At 36.5% G+C, this 20,662-nt stretch overlaps 3 protein-coding genes across 4 annotated transcripts in view; 1 reads left to right on the top strand and 2 right to left on the bottom strand.

Moving 5' to 3' along the window:
- Window positions 1-42: 42 nt before the first annotated feature.
- acad8 (acyl-CoA dehydrogenase family, member 8) lies at window positions 43-9,305 on the top strand. The gene is made up of 11 exons (XM_051129482.1): window positions 43-185; window positions 3,578-3,678; window positions 3,771-3,940; window positions 4,145-4,254; window positions 4,627-4,703; window positions 4,780-4,917; window positions 5,307-5,442; window positions 6,749-6,846; window positions 6,935-7,087; window positions 7,176-7,278; window positions 8,521-9,305. Exons 1-11 carry the CDS (start codon window positions 68-70, stop codon window positions 8,574-8,576), a joined length of 1,260 nt encoding a protein of 419 aa, XP_050985439.1. The 5' UTR covers window positions 43-67; the 3' UTR covers window positions 8,577-9,305.
- Window positions 9,306-9,308: 3 nt separating this feature from the next.
- Window positions 9,309-14,137, bottom strand: LOC127177283 (V-set and immunoglobulin domain-containing protein 2-like). 2 transcript variants are annotated; one of them, XM_051129486.1, is made up of 7 exons: window positions 14,033-14,137; window positions 13,298-13,461; window positions 13,016-13,220; window positions 12,746-12,904; window positions 9,850-9,969; window positions 9,636-9,771; window positions 9,309-9,565 (listed from the first exon to the last, which is right to left on the bottom strand). In XM_051129486.1, the coding sequence occupies exons 2-7, from the start codon at window positions 13,451-13,453 to the stop codon at window positions 9,448-9,450; spliced, it is 894 nt and encodes a 297-aa protein (XP_050985443.1). In that variant the 5' UTR covers window positions 13,454-13,461; window positions 14,033-14,137; the 3' UTR covers window positions 9,309-9,447. The 2 variants fall into 2 exon arrangements, with proteins under 2 accessions (XP_050985443.1, XP_050985444.1); XM_051129487.1 differs by having other exon boundaries at window positions 9,478-9,561.
- A 1,327-nt stretch (window positions 14,138-15,464) lies between these two features.
- esamb (endothelial cell adhesion molecule b) overlaps window positions 15,465-20,662 on the bottom strand; it is a 54,575-nt gene continuing 49,377 nt past the window's right edge. The window contains exons 5-7 of the mRNA XM_051129477.1: window positions 20,059-20,181; window positions 17,625-17,754; window positions 15,465-17,532 (exon numbers count right to left, since the gene is read on the bottom strand). Coding sequence (XP_050985434.1) covers window positions 17,049-17,532; window positions 17,625-17,754; window positions 20,059-20,181 — 737 coding nt within the window. The 3' untranslated portion in view covers window positions 15,465-17,048. The remainder of the gene's footprint in view (window positions 17,533-17,624; window positions 17,755-20,058; window positions 20,182-20,662) is intronic.

Below are 20,662 nucleotides of genomic sequence, written 5' to 3'. Positions count from 1 at the left end.
AGTGCAAACTGTTTTGAACTACATTACCCATCATCACCGCGGCGACTGAACGCGTCACTCAGTCAACATGGCGGCGGCTAGGGCACTCGCAAGAGGTGTCCGTTTGGGTTCATACAGCATCGGTAGAAGTCGTAGTTTAATATTTAACACTGTACAGAAACGAGGAATAGCAGCTTGCATTGACCGTAAGTCAAATTATTTAAAGATGATAATAATAACAGTGTTCCTCGAGAGACAACGACAAGTAGTCAGTCATTAAGGACTACTAGGGTGAAAGTATGTTTCAAATACAATGGTTTTCAATACAACGGTTTTAATAGTTAGCATAGATCTAATGTAGATTTGAATTAACGTAATCTCATATTGATACTATATGTCATTTTGGTGCAAATTTATTATTTTAAATAGCTGTCGATGGCCTAATTTCTGTGGAAATGGACTCATGTCACACTGAAAGTTTGGTCTTATTGGTAAAATAGAGTCTGTTTTTAATTCGAATTTTATTGAAATAATACATTAACGTTATTTTAATCTACATTTTTGTTTAGTAAACTCAGTTGTGCAGGGTTGTTGTGTCAATATAACGCTTCATTAAACTTAAGTGTTCCTGGAGTTTCAAAGTTGACTGAAATAATTTGTAAAATGTATAAACTTTTGTTTACTATATTGATTTATAAAATCTTTAAATAACAGATGTAAATTTAATGTGGTGCAAACGCTATTGGTTGGCTTTTAATGAGCTCAACCAATCGTATTTGGGGGTGTGTGATAAGCGAAGTTGATTGGCTCATATCAGATGACGTTTCCTTTGATCCTCGTTAGTTATGTATCTCATTACAACAGACGCTGCTGCTAATACATACTGTACATAAACTATATCAACTAATAATGTATACACTACCAGTCAAAAGTTTTTGAACAGTAAGATTTTTAATGTTTTTGAAGTCTCTTCTGCTTACCAAGCCTACATTTATTTGATCCAAAAAGCAGCAAATGCAGTAATATTGTGAAATATTTTACTATTTAAAATAACTGTTTTCTATTTATATATATTTTTAAGCTTTTCAGCATCATTACTCCAGTCTTCAGTGTCACATGATTCTTCAGAAATCATTATAATGTGCTGTTTTGCTGTTCAAGAAACAGTCTTTATTATTATTTTCAATATTTAGGTGAGTATTTTTTTCTGGCTTTTGTAACATTATAACTATACCATTCAAAAGACTGGAGTCAGTATATATATATATATATATATATATATATATATATACATATATATATGTGTGTGTTTTTTTTTTTTTAAGAAATTATAAAAAAATAATACTTTTATTTAGAAAGATGAGATGAGAAAGAAATGTGTAATGCTACAAAAGATTTCTGTTTCAGATAAATGCTGTGCCTATGAACTTGTTCTCTTCATCAGAGAAACCTGAAAAATTCTGCTTAGCTGTTTTCAACATAATAATAATAATACATGTTTTTGAGCAGTAAATCAGAATATTAGAATGATTTTCGAAGGATCATGTGACTGGAGTAATGATGCTAAAAATTCAGCTTTAAAATCACAGGAATAAATTACATTTTAAAATAGAAAACAGTTATTTTAAATAGTTAAACTATTTCAAAATGTGACTGTTTTTGCTGTACTTTGGATCAAATATATGCAGGCTTGGTGAGCAGAAGAGACTTCTTTTAAAAAAAAATCTTACTGTTCAAAAACTTTTTGACTGGTAGTGTACACACTCATATACATGGATCGCGGAACGTATCAAAAGAAGGGGGGGCCCGGGAAGGTGTGTGTGTGGGGGGGTGGGGTCTACATTTTAGTCTACATTTTAATATTAAAAACAATATTAATAGTATAGTTATTAGTTAAAATTTTTTTATTTAACTTTATAAATGAGTCAATTTATACAATGTCTAAAATGTTATAAATAAGTCCGGGCTTCGGGACAATTTTCAGGTCATAGTTCAGAGGCGGCTGGGCTTCGGGCCTGTTCTAGGTTTATCCTTATTTTTATATTTTATACATACACCAATTATGGTGATGAAAACAAATTTCTGCGCTGGTGGAAACAACACGAGACTTCACTTTCGCTTTCACTTTCGAGACCGACTCGGAAAGCGTTTAATGTCTCCGCCAGCAGCAGCAAATCAGCGCAGCTGGAAGACATCCGCGTTCAAGCGCAAGCAATGGGCTGAAACTTCCCACACAGCTCCGGCAAACGTAATTACAACGAATGTGTCGGGGGAAATAGAAAGGAAATATTTTAATTATTTATCAACAAACCAGTGTTTTCTGAGTCAGTGTCCCAAGGATTAAGTTGCGGATCCTGACTCACCATCTCCTCTTTGGACGCGCCTTTAGAGAGAAATGCATCTTTACAGGTTACATATTGAAAGAGTTTTTTGTATTTGTGAAAGAGTATTAGTTTTGTTTCGTTAAGTAATAATTTCAAGCTTTCTATAGATATATGTATCATGTCTGTGAGGTATGTATTCGCTGAGTTTCCGTTGAGGCAACAGAAAGCGCATCATGTTTTCTTTGTTTAATAAAAGCACAGTTTGCAACGTTTTGTTGATATTGTGAGTGCACACAAACAAAAGACCCTTAACAGTTCAGAATGATGTATTACTCTTACCTTTACGAGCAAAAATGACGGAACATTTTAAATTGTTTCCACTGAAAAAAAAAATGCAAGTAATCGCGCTGGCGCCTCCATTTCCTGCAATTCGGCTTTAGCTTCCACTCTCCGCACAAACGATTGGGTAGGCGTCTAATAGCGTACATTTATCTGTTTAACGTTGAAACTAACATTGTTTTATACTTGAACTCTTTTAGGCCTATATCTATAGATCTTATTTTAGGCAAGTCGTGATTTGAGAAGGCAAAATTGATCAAACAGACTGCGTGTTTGATCAATGTGTCGGATCAGTCTTTCGCTGACCACTTGGTCATTACTTTAAAAACAGAAACTTAGCCTATATTTAATGAACAAAAATGCTCCAAATGTTTTTCTAAATTAACTTAACAAAAGAATGAAACGAAATATAATCACTTTGCCATTAAAACTGAACTATTTCAATAGATGAAACAGTAGTATAAGGTGTTTTGGGTGAAGACGAGCTCGGGCCGAGAATTCTGACAAGCTGTCTGACAAAGGCCGGGCTGGAGCATATATATGAGGCCCGTGCTGGGCTATAATGAACATTTATCCCAATACTTAAGTTATTATTTAATGTTTGCAACAAAGAAATGTAGCCTATACCGTGTATCCTGCTCGTGAAGCTTGTTTAAACATAAAGCTTAACTTACATGACCGGAGCTCTCTCTGGATCAGCGGTTGCGGGAAAGCAGGTTTAAATATTCCGATGTGATTGCGATTTCAAATGTTTTATAGACATGGCGAAGTCATCATCATAGCAATAAGATTGTATGTGTTTGAATAATCCATATGCGTCTATAGCCTATGTCATAATTTGTACCCGACCTCAAAAGTTACCCGGGCCCAGGCCCGGTCGGCCCTCCCGCTTCCGCGATCCATGCTCATATATATTTCTGTATATATTTCCACAGCCTCTATAGGACTCACAGATGAACAGAAAGAGTTTCAGAAGGTGGCATTTGACTTTGCTGCCAACGAGATGGCACCACATATGGCAGAATGGGACCAAAAGGTAACCTGGACATTTGATTATAGTGCTCGTTGTTTATATTTAAGGCTGAAACATTTACCAAAGTTGAGCATCATTAATATCTTCACATGTAGGAAATTTTCCCTGTGGATGCCATGAGGAAAGCCGCCCAGCTGGGGTTTGGTGGGATTTATGTGAACCCTGATGTTGGGGGATCGGGACTCTCTCGTCTAGACACTTCTATCATATTTGAGGCTTTATCCACAGGCTGTGTCAGCACTACCGCATACATCAGTATTCACAAGTGAGTCTCATCTGCCATCCATGTCTCATAAATGTTCTAATGGCTTACTAATATAATACTTTAAAGTTGTTGCTGCATCGTAATAAAACATAAGGTTGGACTAAATTTATTTTTACATAAAGTGGCACATGTGCTTGCATGTTGTTTTCATTCTTCAAGGTTCATTAGGTTTAACATGGTGTTTATTGTTTGTGTTTAACACAGCATGTGTGCCTGGATGATAGACACATTTGGAAACAATGAGCAGAGGGAGAAATTCTGTCCTGATCTTTGCTCAATGCAAAAGTTCGCTTCATACTGTCTCACAGAACCTGGTAAGTTCAAGATCACATTTTCTGTGTTCCTTTGTGGGTTAAATCAGTGTTTTTGTTAACTTAAAGTATTTAATTCTAAATAAAATAAAAATATTAAATTAAAAACTTGAAAATCTTGCCTTTGCAGCTAACATAAAAATAAAGCTAAATAGAAATATTTTAAAAAAATAAGAAGAACAGTAATTACTGAATGTAAAGTGAAAGTAGAAATTTTGTATAGATAGATACATATAGTAGTATAGAAATAATAATAATAGTAAAAAAAAAAACATGTAGGTACATTTTAACTTTTAACAAAAATATTATAATTTTAATGTCATTTTATGCTTAGTTTTATTCATTTTATTTTATTTTATTATTCCCTAACCTTAGGTAGCGGGAGTGATGCCGCTTCGCTTCTAACCAGTGCAAAACTCAAAGGAGATCATTATATCCTGAATGGCTCCAAGGTACCTTGAGAAATGATTGAGACGTTGACAAAAATCTCCATGCGGCTTTCCATCAGTTTTTGATGCTTCTGTCCAGGCGTTCATCAGTGGAGGTGGAGACACAGATGTTTATGTGGTCATGTGTAGGACAGGTGGGAAGGGACCTAAGGGCATCTCCTGCCTGGTGGTTGAAAAAGGAACCCCTGGGCTCAGCTTCGGCAAAAAAGAAAAGAAGGTAATAAGCATCTTCAGTATATGTCTATTATTTAGAACAGGATCACCTTGGAGTGGCATTTTTTAAAGGCATAGTTCAGCCAAAAATGAAAATTCTGGTATTATTTGCTCACCCTCATGTCGTTCCAAATCCATAAGACCTTCGTTCATCTTTAGAACACAAATTAAGATATCAGAAAGTTCTTAGATTTCATTAAATATATCCTAATTTGTGTTCTGAAGATGAGGAAAGAACTTATGAGTTTGAAACGACATGAGGGTGAGTAATTAATTACAGAGTTTTAATTTTTGGCTAAAATATCCCTTTAAAAGAGTGGTAAGGGTTGTCCAGCAGATGGCAGGATGGGGTTATTCTGCTGTGATTCTAATCAGTGTACCAACATCTTTCAGGTAGGTTGGAACTCGCAGCCAACCCGAGCCGTGATATTTGAGGACTGCGCTATCCCAGTGACCAATCGGCTTGGAGCAGAGGGGGAGGGCTTCAACATTGCCATGAAAGGCCTTAATGGAGGCAGAATTAATATTGGTGAATTGTTTCATAACTTTAATTTGAAACCTTTTTATTTTAGGCTTTTATTGTGACAGATTTATGTTCTGGTAATTTTGACCTGGAAAGGATTTTGTTTTTAATGAAAATGCTAGTTAATGTTATCGCACTGGACTAAAACATACTGATTTTGCTCACACAGTGTGAAACAGCGTCCTAAAAAGTTTGATAAATTTTATACTTTTTGGGGACTTTTCCCCTCCTTGTTGCTCTTGTGGTGTTCCAGGTCAGAAAAACTGCTTATGAATTTCTTGTTATGCTGTAATATTACCAAAAAATTAGATTCAATCATTCTATCAACTTGTTTTCTTTCAATAAGGAGTTTTTTGGAGATGATTTATCATAGGCCTTATTTATCTGAGCTTATGCACCTCAGTTAGAAGTGAACATTGCCAGAATTATCCACAAATAATGCGTTTTCATACAAAAATTGAGTTGCATAAGCTCAGATCAATGAGGCCTGTGATCAGTTGATTTGAAAAAGAAATACAAAAGCTGCTAATTACATTGCCTTGCGAAAGTATTCATACCCCTTCATTTTTCTTCACATTTTATGTTGCAGCCTTATGTTTATCTGCTTTAAATTACTTTTTTCCTTACAGCAATTTACACTCCATACACCATAATGACAAAGCAAAAAACAGGGGTTTAACAACTTTGCAAATTTATCAAAAATAAAACACTGAAATAAGTACATTGCATAAGTATTCACACCTTTAACTCAGTACTTAGCTGAAGCACCTTTATAGCCTCGTGTCTTTTTGGGTATGATATGACAAGCTTTGCCCATCAGCATTTGGCAGTTATCTGCCATTCTTTGCCTCACCTCTTCATCTCTCAAGCTCTGTCAGCTTAAATGAGGGTTGGCAGACATTTTCAGGTTTCCTCAGAAATATTTGATTGTGTTCAAGCCAAGACTGTGGCTGGGCCACTCAAAGTCATTCACAGAGTTGTCTATAAGCCACTCTTGCTGTGTGCTTAGTGTCATTGTCCTTTTGGAAGGTGAACCTGTTTTGTGCTTTGTCATTATGGTGTATTGGAGTGTGGATTGTGATTGTTCATTTTGGAAACACAAATTAAGATATTTTTAATAAAATCTGAGAGCTTTCTGAGACAGCAATGCAACTACTACGTTCAAGGCCCAGAAAGGTAGTCAGGACATCATTAAAATAGTCCTTGTGACATCAGTGGTTCAACCTTAATTTTATGAAGCTACAAGAGAAATAATAAATTTATTCAACAATTTCTTCTGTTGCCTTTAACGCTAGTTCTCTTGTACCCACAGCTTCTTGCTCTCTTGGAGCAGCTCATGCTTCTGTGCTTCTGGCTCGAGATCACATGTGTGTGCGTAAACAGTTTGGAGAAACACTATCAAACAGCCAGGTACCAGCTAAATTGTCTAGTGCTGATCTGTCTAATTCAGTCAAATGTAAATGAAAAATAGCAAGTTATTATTCATGTCCATGTGCAGTTCCTGCAGTTTAGGCTGGCTGAGATGGCCACTAAGCTGGTAGCTTCTCGGCTGCTGGTGCGTCAGGCGGCGATGGCTCTGCAAGAGGGCCGACCGGAGGCCGTCTCGCTCTGCTCAATGGCCAAACTCTTTGTGACCGATGAATGTTTTTCAGTAAGTGTAATGACACATTGCTCAGTGGGTTTTGTGATGACCTGTTTAATGTAACATTTGATAAGTCTTTTGTGTTCATCTCTTCTAGATATGTAACCAGGCCTTACAGATACATGGAGGTTATGGTTACCTAAAGGACTATGCAGTGCAGCAGTATGTCAGAGACATTAGAGTACATCAGATATTGGAGGGTAATGTGTTTTTGCCTTGTATAATTTTTTTTAATATATCTAATGATATATTTAAAATAGTAATATTTATTATTATTCTTTTAGGGCAGGGTGAAACATATTGATTTCTCGATTGCAGTCGATTCCCACATCACGAAACAATATTGATTATTAAATCTCAAGAATCGATTAGTCTAGGCTGTTTTCAGTTAACAAACGTAACATTACAGTGCCTCCCATCTAATAGATCCCAATTTGTGTCTCATTACTTTTGATATGAAACAAAGTCTCAGATTTCTAATTTTGTCAGTTTTATTAAGGTATTCAAACAATAAATGCCGTTTTAGCACCGTTTAATGTGGAGTGACAGATCGCTATATAGCGTCTCAGTTCAAGAAGCGGAACTGATCGTCTCCTCCGCTTTAATACCAGTTTCAGCATCAAATAAAGATGAATAAACATCCTAAATTATGTCAAAAGAAAGAGTACAACTTACCGAAGTCCGTATTCTGTCTCATGTAATCGCTCAATCAGTGTTTCAACTGCGGAAACACGTCAATATAACAGCTGTAAACAATATGTCACGTAATGTTACCTCAGAAAAAAACATAGTCGGTGACGATAAACTCATTAGTCAGCTAGAAAAATGAACTCCAGAGAAGAGCATTTTGCTAAGGTATTCATTATAATTTATTTGTTTACATTTAAAAAAATTAATTGGAGTAGAAATATAAGTATGTAATTGTAAAGTTATTATTACAGCTTTATTATTTATAAAAACTTAATTGAGTGTTTAAGTGTTTTAAGAGTTTGTATACAAATCAGTTAATTTTCAACTTCAGTCCCTGGTGAAAAAACCAGCATATGCTGGTAGGTATGTTTTGATTCTGGTTTAAGCTGGTCCTTTGCTGGTTTATGCTGGTCATGTTGCTGGTCAAGGACCAGCATAAACCAGCAAAGGACCAGCTTAAACTAGCATCAAAACATACCTAACCAGCATATGCTGTTTTTTTTTTCACCAGGGATATAATAGTAATGTAGTACCAGACTCTTATGTATATTTTACAGCATTAGTTGAGCTATTTTTTTTTTCCTTGATAAAGTTTATGTACTGTACGTGATATATATATATATATCCAAAATAATCAATATTGAATCGTAATCGAATCAGATTGCAAGTTTGTGAATAGAAATCTAATCGAATTGTGAAATTTGTGTCAAAACCCAGCCCTGTTATTTATAATAATATTTTCTTTTGTTTAGGTACAAATGAAGTGATGAGGATGATCATTGCAAGAAGTTTGCTCACTGAATCATGATGCTCATAAATGGATTCCTGTACGGGACAAAACAGTTTGTGTCTTCATTATCTAAAAGGTTCATCACAGGTGTAGGGTTGAGTGACTGTTATATATTTATATGTCCCACCTGTGACTAGAGATTACTGATCTTTCACACTCCACCGTCTGTTGATCTTGATCATGAGATGTTGACAGTATTTCACGGAGAACATTCAGACAGTTTGTGCCTTAAACTTGTGAATTAGTAAATCTAGATTACAGTGTTTATTATAATAACACACTGAGGAATTTGGCTGGTTTACGGTCAAAATACTGGCAGGTTACAAAATGTAAAGAGAAACACTGGCACATAAAAATAAAGCATTTACAAAGGTTACTGAAACACTAGTTTAGTTGAAATCATATAATTGTGATTAAATCCTCAAAAATAACCCTTTTATGTACATTTAGATATCAGATTAGTTAAATTCAGTACCCTATTTTTTTAATCACAGACATCTGTCTTTGTGAGATGATTTTCAGAGCACGAAAGATCAAATCAATACAAGTGAGGTTTATATTGTATGCTCTAAGAATGTGTATAAATCTGACCCTCGTATTATTTTTAAAAATGGCTCTTGTGACTTGTGCACCCTGTGAAATTAAAAAAAAAAAGTGTTTGGGTTTCACCTGAAAATCTGACTTGTATGTTTTGTCAACATGAGTTTATAATCTCCAAGTTGATAAGAATTAAAACACTATATATTATACAGGTCTCAACATCTTTAATCCATCATTACAGTAGTACAGAATGAAGTACAGAGGTACACGTCTAGGTATGTTAAAAAGTGTATATTTATTGTAGGCTCAGAAATTAAACAAGCAGATGCAAAAGAAGCATCTGAAAAGGCTAAATGACTGGACTAAAGTGAGACACTTTCAAGTCTGGTTGGTCTTCAGTACCCAACTGAATAGGTAGTAGGTTCCCTCCGCTCTGCTGATGAGGGCCTGAATTGTTTTTCACCTGACTTGAAGAAAAAAAAGAATGAAATGGCTGAACATCACGTTGACCATCACATCTAGTTCACAGATACACACCTAAGCTCATTTGCATATGTATTTTGGAGATGCTTCTTCCTGTTCCAGGTGACATAGATGAACGTAACCCCAATCAACAGCAGAACGAGGAAGATTCCCATCAACACTCCGCCAATCACAGCTGCGGTTCCTCCATCTAACAAAAGAACACCATGTCAAATGATTTCAGTATTCAGTGATGTTAGAGCAGTGTTTGTGTATGCGTTGTACTCACAGGTCACTTTGAGGGTTATGCTGCACGCTGCCTGACCGAGTTCATTAGACGCTTTACATGTGTAGGTACCAGCGAAGGCATCAGACAGGTTGTGTAACATAAGAGAACCAGTGTGCTGATCTGCAGCACAAATGAGACATGTTTGTCAGTTATTATCCCATCGGGGATTTTTTTTTTTTAAGTGCTTGTAACCAATATTAAATATGTTTTCTGAGTTTGTCACACCACAGAAAAATGTTAACCACCCAGCCAATTTTCCATGATGAAAAAATGCCGAGCAAATAAAATAAACTGTAAAGTGTAGACTGCAATTAACAGTAATGACAGTTACTCGCGATTGAGCGCTCAAAAAATTCTGAACACAATACATTACATTTAGCAATACATTTCTAACATTAATAATGTGTTTAGAAACAATTCTCTGAATTGCCTTCACATGGAAAGTGGGGTGGGTTATGACTAACAGTGATACACACTGAGGCATTTATGACCACCTTCCTATGTTCTGATGAAGAAACAAACTCATTTATGACCACCTTCCTATGTTCTGATGAAGAAACAAACTCATTTACATCTTGGATGACCTGAGGGCGAGTAAATTTTCATTTTTGAATTAACTATACCTTTTATTCTTTAGTAGTTTTATTAAAAACCTTTAGTAAATTAAAGTGTTTAGGGCTGTCAAATGATTAATTGCCATTAATCGCATCCAAAGCAAAAGTTCTTCATTTAAAAGTAAATGTTCACTTACTATATGTGTGTATACTGTGTATATTTATTATGTATACATGAAATAAAAATAAAAAAAATAATGCAATTAAAATATTTTAACGCAGTGGCCCCGCCCCCAGACCTGTATGTCATCTTATATTTACAGTTGACTGTTGACAAGTATGATGCAGGGCAACAGCTCCACAAATGCAGTTATGCCCTAAATTCAAGATATTGGTGCAAAAAATGCCACTGTGTGAGTTTTGTCTCATATTTATATGTATCACATATCACGCAATATCACACGGGCAGCAAGAACAATATGACACAAGTCCTGATTTTGTCCCGATCTCACAAGCTTAAATGTAATTTTACACAACAGTTCAGTAAATAAGAAGTTCATATTGTGTTATATTGTTCAATTTTGCAGAGAACATATTACCTTTGAAGCCATAGCAGTATTGTTGTGCATCTACGAGTCAGGGTTGCCAGGTTTTCATAACAAAACCCACCCAATCGCTACTCAAAACTAGCCCAAAACTACCCCAATCGCATTTCAGGGGGGTCCCCAATTAAAAATCGCATACTGGGGGATAAAATCCACGTTTTTTTGTTGGGGATCTCCTGGAAAATTAATATTTAAGGGGCTAAATATGTCGTTATTGGGGTTGCTTTAACCCACGGCAACAGTGTTAAAGGAGAACTCCACTTCCAGAACAACAATTTACAAATAATTTACTCATCCCCTTGTCATCCAAGATGTTAATGTCTTTCTGTCTTCAGTCGTAAAAAGAAATTATAGTTTTGAAAGAAAGCATTTCAGTATTTTTCTCCATATAATGGACGTTAATGGTGCCCCCGATTTTGAACTTCCAAAATGTAGTTTAAATGCAGCTTCAAAGGGCTCTAAACAATCCCAGCCGTGGAAGAAGGGTCTTATCTAGCGCAACGATCGGTAATTTTTTTTCGAAAAATTAAAATTTGTATACCTTTTAAGCACAAAAGCTTGTGTAACACTAGCTCTGGGATGCACGTCCACGATGCTACGTACTACAGAATCACGTCGAAAGGTCACGCACGATGTAGGTGGAACTACAGACCCAGTGTTTACAAAGCAAACGTGCAAAGACTAATGAAGTTCGCTGTTTACAAACAAAAAGGTACAATGATGTCGGACGATTCTGAAGTTGTAGGACAAAATGAGATGGAGTTTTTCGCCATACCTTAACTTTTTGAGCTGTAGTACACAGGTGATGAACTCTCAGAGAGAGGAGACTGCTGTGGCAGACCACGTTCAAACGAGACATGGTGGTGCATGTGTGGAAAATGGCAACCATTGCCAACGGAGCACGAATCTCAATGCTATCAAGAATGGACCATATCTATTCCACTGTTGGAAAGAATCAGCAAGTCAGGTGGTGAGTCACGCGTAACCTTTCGACATGGTTCTGTAGTACGTAGCGTTGTGGACGCACATCCCAGAGCTAGTGCTACATGAGCTTTTGTGCTTAAAAAATATACAAATTTTAATTTTTCGAAAAAAAATGACTAATTGTTTCGCTAGATAAGACCGTTCTTCCTCGCCTGGGATCATATAGAGCCATTTGAAGCTGCATTTAAACTGCATTTTGGAAGTTCAAAATCGGGGGCACCATTGAAGTCCATTATATAGAGAAAAATCCTGAAATGCTTTCTTAAAAAAACATAATTAGAGTATAATTTCATTTTAAAAATTATAAGAATAAAAATATTAAAGTGGTAGTTCACCAAAAATAATATAATTTTGTCATTTACTCAGCATCACGTCATTTCAAACCTTTCTTTTGTGGAACATGAAAGAAGGTATTTTAAAGACTGTTGGTAACAAAGCTGTTTTGGTTACCAATGACTTTCATCATATAAACAAAAAATACTGAGATGTTTCTCAAATTATCTTCTTTTATGTTCCATAGTTCACGTTAGGCTGTTGCAGCCTAAATGTTTATATGTAATAAATTCTGTTGAATCAAATAAAATATTTCTTTCTAAAGCTACAATTTGTATTGTCTACTTGATGCTTTCTCATTTAACACAAACATAGCTTTAAATAATCTTTTATGGGTATTTTCACAGTCAGTTTTTTTTTTTTGCGATTAATTAGATTGGTTAAGAATGAGTGTTGTAGCAGCAGCTGATTGTTTCCTACCTTCAACAAAACTGTCTGGTGGCAGAGGGGCTGCGTTCTGCTCTCTGTGCCAAGAATATATTGGTGTGGGGAGACCCTGAGAGGAATGACAACTCAGAGTCACATCATTCCCCTTGTAGGTGTTTCCCTGCAGCTGACACACTGGCACAGATGGAGGAACTGTTGATGGAGGGAACAATGTGTGAACATACATCATCTATGAGTGGATAATTATGAGTGGACCATCTATGCATCAAAAAGTTTAAAAGCCCATTATATTGGTCATGTTACCCAGTACAGTGAGGTTGATCAGACCGTGTCCGCTGCTGGACCAGTCATTCGGGTTGGTGACTTCACATATATACAGTCCAGCATCAGATAATTCTGCATTCGTTATCCTGATAGAAGCGATGCCCAACACTGGAGGGTTCTGCACTAGAGCCATCCTTCCCTCCCAAGAGTTCACCCAGTAAAGCCTCCCATTGTAGTACAGCACCTGTGTCAAACAGGACATTGATGTGGTGGTTTATTGTAACTGACTTGGTGTAACTGACTAAATACAGCAGTTCTCACCCTCTTGGCTTGGACGGCAGGAGTTCCCAGAGCTGCGTAACGCCACTCCAGGGTGAAACCTTCTGAGGAGTGTGTATTATATGTGCAGGTCAGCTCAGCCGATGACCCCGACCGGACAAACACTGAGGGCTTTACCACAACTGCCTGCCATGACATCACTACATCTGTACAAAGAAATTTTAGAAGGCATTTAGAATGTTACAAAATATTTTTATTTTTAAGTAAGTTCTGTTAAATATTCATAAAAAGAAAAATCCTGAAAAAGCACAACTATTTTCAGCTGTTTAATTGATTTCCGATGGATCATGTGACACTAAAGACTGGAGTAATGACTGCTAAAAATTCTGCTTTGTCATTACAGGAATAAATGATATTTTCAAATATATTTAAACAGAAAACAGTTATTTTAGTACTTCATTCATGTTTAATTTGACACAGTTGACAAAATAATGAATCAACTGTTAATTTTCATTAACATATTAAAAAAGTCATTAGAGCTTAAGCTTGGCAAAATAAAATTATTTAGCATATTAAGGGGATGTATTTTTCAACCACCTAGTTTATTTATCAAAAAGGAATACTGATTTCCTGACTTTTTGGCTGACATGAAATGTACGCCTAAATATAGAATGACTCTTATATGTACTCATATATTTTTGAAACAGAATTTTCTATGAGCTAAATATAAACTTTTTCAATTTAATAAATAATAAAAAGGGTGAAGGAATTACTCACCAAAGTACAGGAACAAAATGCAGTTGTGAAGACAATGTGACCGTACGCCATGCTTTTAATATTTTGTTGTCCTTGTGCTGAGATAAGGAACAGCTTATAACTGGCCAGCTCCGACTAACAGAAAGCACAACAATGTCCTTGCAAAAAGGGGAAGCAGGTGTGGCTAAACACTTCTTATTATTCTTCACTAAAGCACCTTTATCCTAAAAATCAAAAGGTTGTCCATTCAATTGCCGTCTTCCAAGACAACCAATATTTTTCTGAAAAAATATATTCATTTTATACTTTTTATAACATTTATAAAGCACTTTTGCTTTCCATGGAATTAAAAAGAAAAAAACTTTCTGTTATGGCCATAATAGAAGTTGGGGGCTCGTCCGGCATCCCAACCTGAGACCTCCTGCAGACAAAGTAAATAAAAATGTACCATCCACAATTAAAGGAGCGCTCCACTTCCAGATCACAAAAATACAGATAATGTACTCACCCCGTTGTCATTCAAGATGTTCATTTCTTTCTTTTTTCAGTCGATAAGAAATGGTGTTTCTTGAGGAAAACATTCCCAAATTTTTCTCCATATAGTGGACTTAAATGGTGCCCCCAAGTTTAAACTTCCAAAATGCAGTTTAAATGCAACTTCAAATGGCTCTAAACGATCCCAGCCGAGGAAGAAGGGTCTTATCTAGCAAAACGATTAGTCACTTTCATAAAAAATTGACAATTTATATACTTTTTAACCTCAAACGTTCATCTTCTCTAAGTCTGCGTGAACTTTTTTTCCGGTTCAATACGGTCAGTACAGTTAGGGTATGTCGACAAACTCCCATCTCGTTTTCTTTCCCAACTTCAAAATCGCCCAACATCACTGCAGACGTACCGACCCAGTGTTTACAAAGTGAACATGCAGAGAAGATCAAATGTCCTTTACAAAAAAAGGTAAAACAGCGATGTAGGACGATTTTGACGTTGAATACCGACCCAGATTACACAGACTATGCATGCGCATGCGCATTGCAGAGACGAGACGAGACGAGCATTTGAGGTTAAAAAGTAAATAAATTGTCAATTTGTTTAAAAAATGACCTATCGTTACGCTAGATAAGGCCCTTTTTCTTTGGCTGCATTTAAACTGCATTTTGGAAGTTCAAACTTGGGGGCACCATTGAAGTCCACTATATGGAGAAAAAATCGGTAATGTTTTCCTTGAGAAACATAATTTTTTATCGACTGAAGAAACAAAGGCATGAACATCTTGGATGACAAGGGGGTGAGTAAATTACCTGTAATTTTTGTTCTGGAAGTGGACTTCTCCTTTTAGTGTCTGGTTCTAATATGTAAGATACTGGTTGTTAATAAAGTTTGTTTAAGTTTGTGTCTGGTTTAACTCTTTAAAAACGGATGAAATTTTAAACAATGTTTTGCAATGCAGTTTTGTATTGGTTTAATAAGAAGAACATTATGGTAAGCATTCAAAACAAGTACCACCACTTGAACATTTGAACCTCACTGAGGCATTTTCCACTTGTTTCTTACCTCTCTGCTTCCATCATGTGGGCAGATACTGTAATGCTTTCAATTTCAAATAATGCCAAATTGAACATAACAAAATGAGTGGAAAAAGGCCTAATTACAGAATAAACCAGAATACTCACAATAACATTCACCATGAACACTAATATCAAAAACCATAAAACATTGCTTCCAATATTCAAGTCATTAAAGCACAAGGCTAGTATTTCGTACATTATTATGAACACATGAATGAATAAATGAACACTTCCATGTAACTTGATCACATGTTTTACAAATCAAGAGTCCTTCCCGCTCCAGTAAACAAGCATGAGACAAATCATTAGACATTTTAAGACATTTTCATGGGCTTTCATTTTATTTCCTACTTTAAAAGCATTCCTCTGTAAACTCCTCTGAATGGTCAAAAATGTTACATTTGAAACAAAACCTTCTCTGCTTCAGTAAACTGTCAACAGCTTGACAGAAAAAGCAAAAACTCCTGAGAGAAACGGAGGCACAAGAGGCACAATAGCTGATGCTAAAGATTATTGTCATATATTTCACTGAATGTCTAAATTACTGGACAAATCTGAATCCATAAACACAACTGTTACAAAAAGTGGACGTCTGCATCCCATCATAATGTATAACACGCTGTAAAACTGACAAAATAAATGAAAAATACTGTTCTCGGTCAGCGTAATGGTTCGAAAAGATGACGAGAAGAACTTCACAGAATGTTTAGGCATCAAAACACAGATTTTAAAAGTTATAGTTCACCCAAAAATGTAAATTATCCCATGTTTTATCATTCTAGGTGTATATGACTTTCTTTTTTCAGACGAATACAATCAGAGTCATGGCTCTTCCAAGCTTTATAATGGCAGTGAATGGCTGTTGAGAATTTGAAGTGCAAAAAATTGCACCATCCATCATAAAAAGTGCTCCACACAGCTTCGAGGGGTTAATAAAGGCCTTCTGAAGCAAATCAATGCGTTTAAGTAAAATATCCATATTTAAAACTTTATTAACCATAATCTCTAGCATCCGCTAACTGTCGATCATAAGAGAGCGGTGGTCCAGCAGATGTTTTTTTTTTTTACACACAATCGCATTGACTTGCTTCAGAAGGCCTTTATTAACCCCCCAAGGGCACTGGGAATATATTTTATGATAGATGAATGCACTTTTTTGCACTTCAAAATCTCAACAGCCATTCACTGCCATTATAAAGCTTGGAAGAGCCATGAATTTTTTAATATAACTAAGATTGTATTTTGAAAGAGGAATCATGGGGTAATTTTCATTTTTAGTTTTACTATCCCTTTAATCTTATTAAAAAACATGTAATACTTTAAAAACAAATCAAAGGTGTTTTTTGACATGTAACTACATTTTATTGTATTTTAATAAAAGGTTTATAAGTTCATATTTATCGCAACCTTTGTGGAAACCCTTCCCCACATACGCTTGGCTTGTCTTTAGTACATTGTCTTGAGGGCCGTTACACCAGTGACCCGGCGTGGTTCTGGGTGGGCACCATGATGGGTACGGCCCCCATGCGGGACAGGGTGGCAGAGTTTATAGGCATGTTGAGCGGGCGCGGGGTCTGTGGCTGTGGCTGCAGCCCTTCAGTCCTCTGTGTGGAGCAGCTGTTGGGATTGAGGACTGCGGGAGTGTGATGGCGATTGTGGTGACGGTGTGTGTGATTTGGTGTGCTGCTGCCGTTGTATCCAGGTAGGCCGTGTAGTGGGTTGGGCTCCCCTGGGCGAAGGCGGTAGGTAGTTGTGCTACCAGAGGTGGTGAGGATGGAGGCAGTGTCCGAGGCACCCGGAGGGTATGGGTAATGATTGTTTTGAAGTGGATGCTGAGGGTCCTGTGCAGGAGGGCTGGTGGCTATTGAGGACAATGTGCCGTTCTTTGATATGATGTCCGATCCTGTGCCGCTTTTAGCCCAGGAGACGCGTTTTGGAGCTTGTGCGTCTTCCCTGAAAGCAACAGAAAACAGAAACCTCAATACACGTATCTAAACCATACAGATATCCTAATAAAATATAAAAAATATAAGACATATGCTCACTTGATATCATTGGCCATCTCTTCCTCAGTGTCATGGTTTCTCCTCAGGATAAAGATCAGGAATAAAACTAGAGCCATTAGACCAACCACAGAGCCCACCGTGGCTCCGGCGATCACCCAGGAATTGTTAGCTGCGGCAACAAGAGGAACAGTTCAGTTATAATTAAAGCAGCAAGCAGCATTGAAAGGGCCCTCGAAAACAGCGAATTGTGAACAATACACATTTAAACTGACAAATATAGAAGGGAATATGTCAAAGTCATTTATATGTGCCAGACTTCCTGCTGCCAGCTGGTGGCGCTATGACTATACTGAATATTAGCATGTAGATGTCTTCAGGCCAGCCCTTTTATCGAACATGAAGTTTGGTGCAGACTGAACTTGATATGTTTGAGTTAGTACAAAGTATGATGTTGCCAACCTGTTGCCAACAGGTGGCACTGTTATTATAACGGAATATTGGCCTTTAGATGTGTTTAGGCCAGGACTCTTATCGAATATGTAAAGTTTGGGGCAGATCGGACATTGTACGAGTTACAACAACTTCTTTTTCCATGGTGAAACACTGGATTTTGTCAGGCCGCCACAGACACGCCCTTTAACGAAAACTCAAGATCTTCGCAACTTAACATCGCAAAGCCTTTTAGATTAGACTGACCGAATATAATCAGGGCTCTATGTTTACTTTTCTTTTTAGGAGCACATTCTAGTCAATAATCAAAAAGTCTGATCAAAAACTAGCCTTCCCATTACAAGGTGATATTTGACCCCTTAAAGTGATTTACAGGGGAATTTTGTTTTTACCTTTGTAATGGCATTTTTATAACTTTATTAAAAGTATGCCATCTTTTATGTCAAATTTTTAAAAAAATATATATTTTATAAGCTTTTTAAAATTTCTAATTAAAACAACAGAATAAGAGCAAGAATAAGAATAAGTTACAGATCAAATTAAATCAGTGTAAACAAAATTAATTTGTACTACAGAGGTGGTGCAGAAGAACACAAAAGTGGCTTGTAGGTGTATTTTCTTGTTTAATGAGGCTCAGAGGTGTCATGAGTGCAATCAAATTCATAAATTCATGTTGAGATTAACCTTTTAATTATAATATTTTGAATACAGAAATATTAAATGATTTAAATAACTGAAAAAAAAAAACTTTATAAATTAATCTAAAACTGCCAGTAGGTGGCGGCAAGTCACTGACTTAATTACTGAATAATTCATTCATTTGATTCATTCGAAGGACTGTCTTTATGAGTGGAATATTGAATCACTGAGTCACTTGATTTGTTTAAAAACGCACGTTCATTCATAAACTAAACACCGCTGTGTTTAAATGGAGATGCGAACGGCTCAGCTGTGACTTGTTTCAAACTATTTTTGATGACGAAATAGAGCACAGTGTTACATTTAGGCAATATAAGTCACTTAATATTAACTTTATTTAACCGTTGTATTAAATCAGTATCTCATTTACAAATCTGTCACTCATCTTAGTTCATCACGATCTCTCAAAGTTCCATTATAATCAACAAAGCTCTCTACACTGCACAGTAAATCTCTTATTTACACTCTCTCTACACTATGAAAGGATTTGTGAGATATGTCTGTGATACTCAATGTTGCAAAAACACATAGAAACCTTTGAAGCTCCCCTCAGCACAAACACAAATATGCTGATTGTGTCAGTCACACTGGTGCTCCTAAATATTTTTTCATAGTCGCACGCAGTAGTGTTTAGTCGCAAATGCGACTGAAATGGTCACACTGTAGAACCCTGATAATGTTGACATCATTAAATCTCTAGGAGTAGTTTGTTACAGTGTAAAACATGTCACTTCCTGTTGCCAGCAGGTGGCACTATGACTGTAACTGAATATGGGCATGTAGATCTCTTCAGGACAGGAGTCTTATTAAACATGTGAAGTTTGGGGCATGCCTGAGTGATAACAACTTCCTGTTTCATGGCGAAACATTTTAACGTCACAAAGGTCTTTAGATTAGACTGACCAAATTTGGTGTTGCTCTGAATAAAACTAAGAGGAGTTCATTAAAGTACAACAACTGAAAATGGCTAAAATGACACAAAATTGGCTGAGAAAATTAAAAATAATTAGCTTCCTGTTGCATTTCGAATTTTGCTCCAAGAGCGGGAGGGACACTTCATTAAAAGTGAACAGGTGGCGCTATTCTGCCAAACCCACTTCTGAAACCCATATCAGACATAAATTTTCACCACTTCTGGGCCGTGTGCAAAGTTTCATGAGTTTTCGAGCATGTTTAGGCCCTCAAGAATGTGATTCATTTTTGGAGAAGAAGAAGAATCGGAATAATAATAAGAAAAAGAAATGGAGCACCACGGTGCTTGGGCCCTAATTATAGTGACTGCACAAATCTACAATATAAAATGTTGCATCAATGTTTTACTTACGGGTGGAGACTTCTAGATTGATGTGGCAGCTGTCAGTCCCAGCCGTGTTGCTGGCGCGGCAAACATACTTGCCGGACATGCTTTTGGTGAGGTTGCTAAGTCGAAGGGTGCCTTGTCTCTCATCTGAAAATAGAATCAAACATTCGTAATGGAATCAATAAACATCAGATATGTATTTGAATAGAGTTCACCTCTCTGTATCTGTCTTTCGGCGGTTGTGACCTATTGCAGCGTGTGACTACTTATTCTACTTTCAGGGGTGTTTGTTCAATTACAGGCACTTTCAGTCCTGAGGACTTTTAAAAATTACCCTTTCTTAAAAAACACCTTTCTCATTTTCACTAACAGTGTTGAACAGTATACACTACTAGGGCTGGGGTTTGACACAAACTTCACAATTCGATTCGATTCTAATTCACAAGCTTGCAATTCGATTCGATTTCCGATTCAGTATTGGTTCTTTTGGATATGTGAGAGATTCTATAATTGAAGATACATTTGGTATTTCAGAAAGTTGAGAAAAATAACTTTTTTTCAGTATCTTATTAAAAACTTATTTCAGTGCTCGCCAAACACAGTTGACTTCCTTTTTTTACTTTTAATG

Source organism: Labeo rohita, chromosome 15 (assembly GCF_022985175.1).
Source record: "Labeo rohita strain BAU-BD-2019 chromosome 15, IGBB_LRoh.1.0, whole genome shotgun sequence".
Lineage (NCBI taxonomy): Eukaryota > Metazoa > Chordata > Actinopteri > Cypriniformes > Cyprinidae > Labeo > Labeo rohita.
This window is presented reverse-complemented; position numbering and strand designations above follow the sequence as displayed.

Excerpts from the sequence above, each read along its gene's own strand:
- acad8 (XM_051129482.1), top strand. The coding sequence starts at position 68 with ATGGCGGCGGCTAGGGCACTCGCAAGAGGTGTCCGTTTGGGTTCATAC. Across the intron at positions 3,941-4,144 it reads GCATACATCAGTATTCACAA|CATGTGTGCCTGGATGATAG; the intron begins GTGAGTCTCATC and ends TGTTTAACACAG. Across the intron at positions 6,847-6,934 it reads AAACACTATCAAACAGCCAG|TTCCTGCAGTTTAGGCTGGC; the intron begins GTACCAGCTAAA and ends GTCCATGTGCAG.
- LOC127177283 (XM_051129486.1), bottom strand. The coding sequence starts at position 13,453 with ATGTCATGGCAGGCAGTTGTGGTAAAGCCCTCAGTGTTTGTCCGGTCG. Across the intron at positions 13,221-13,297 it reads CTGCCGTCCAAGCCAAGAGG|GTGCTGTACTACAATGGGAG; the intron begins GTGAGAACTGCT and ends TGTTTGACACAG. Across the intron at positions 9,772-9,849 it reads CATAACCCTCAAAGTGACCT|ATGGAGGAACCGCAGCTGTG; the intron begins GTGAGTACAACG and ends TTCTTTTGTTAG.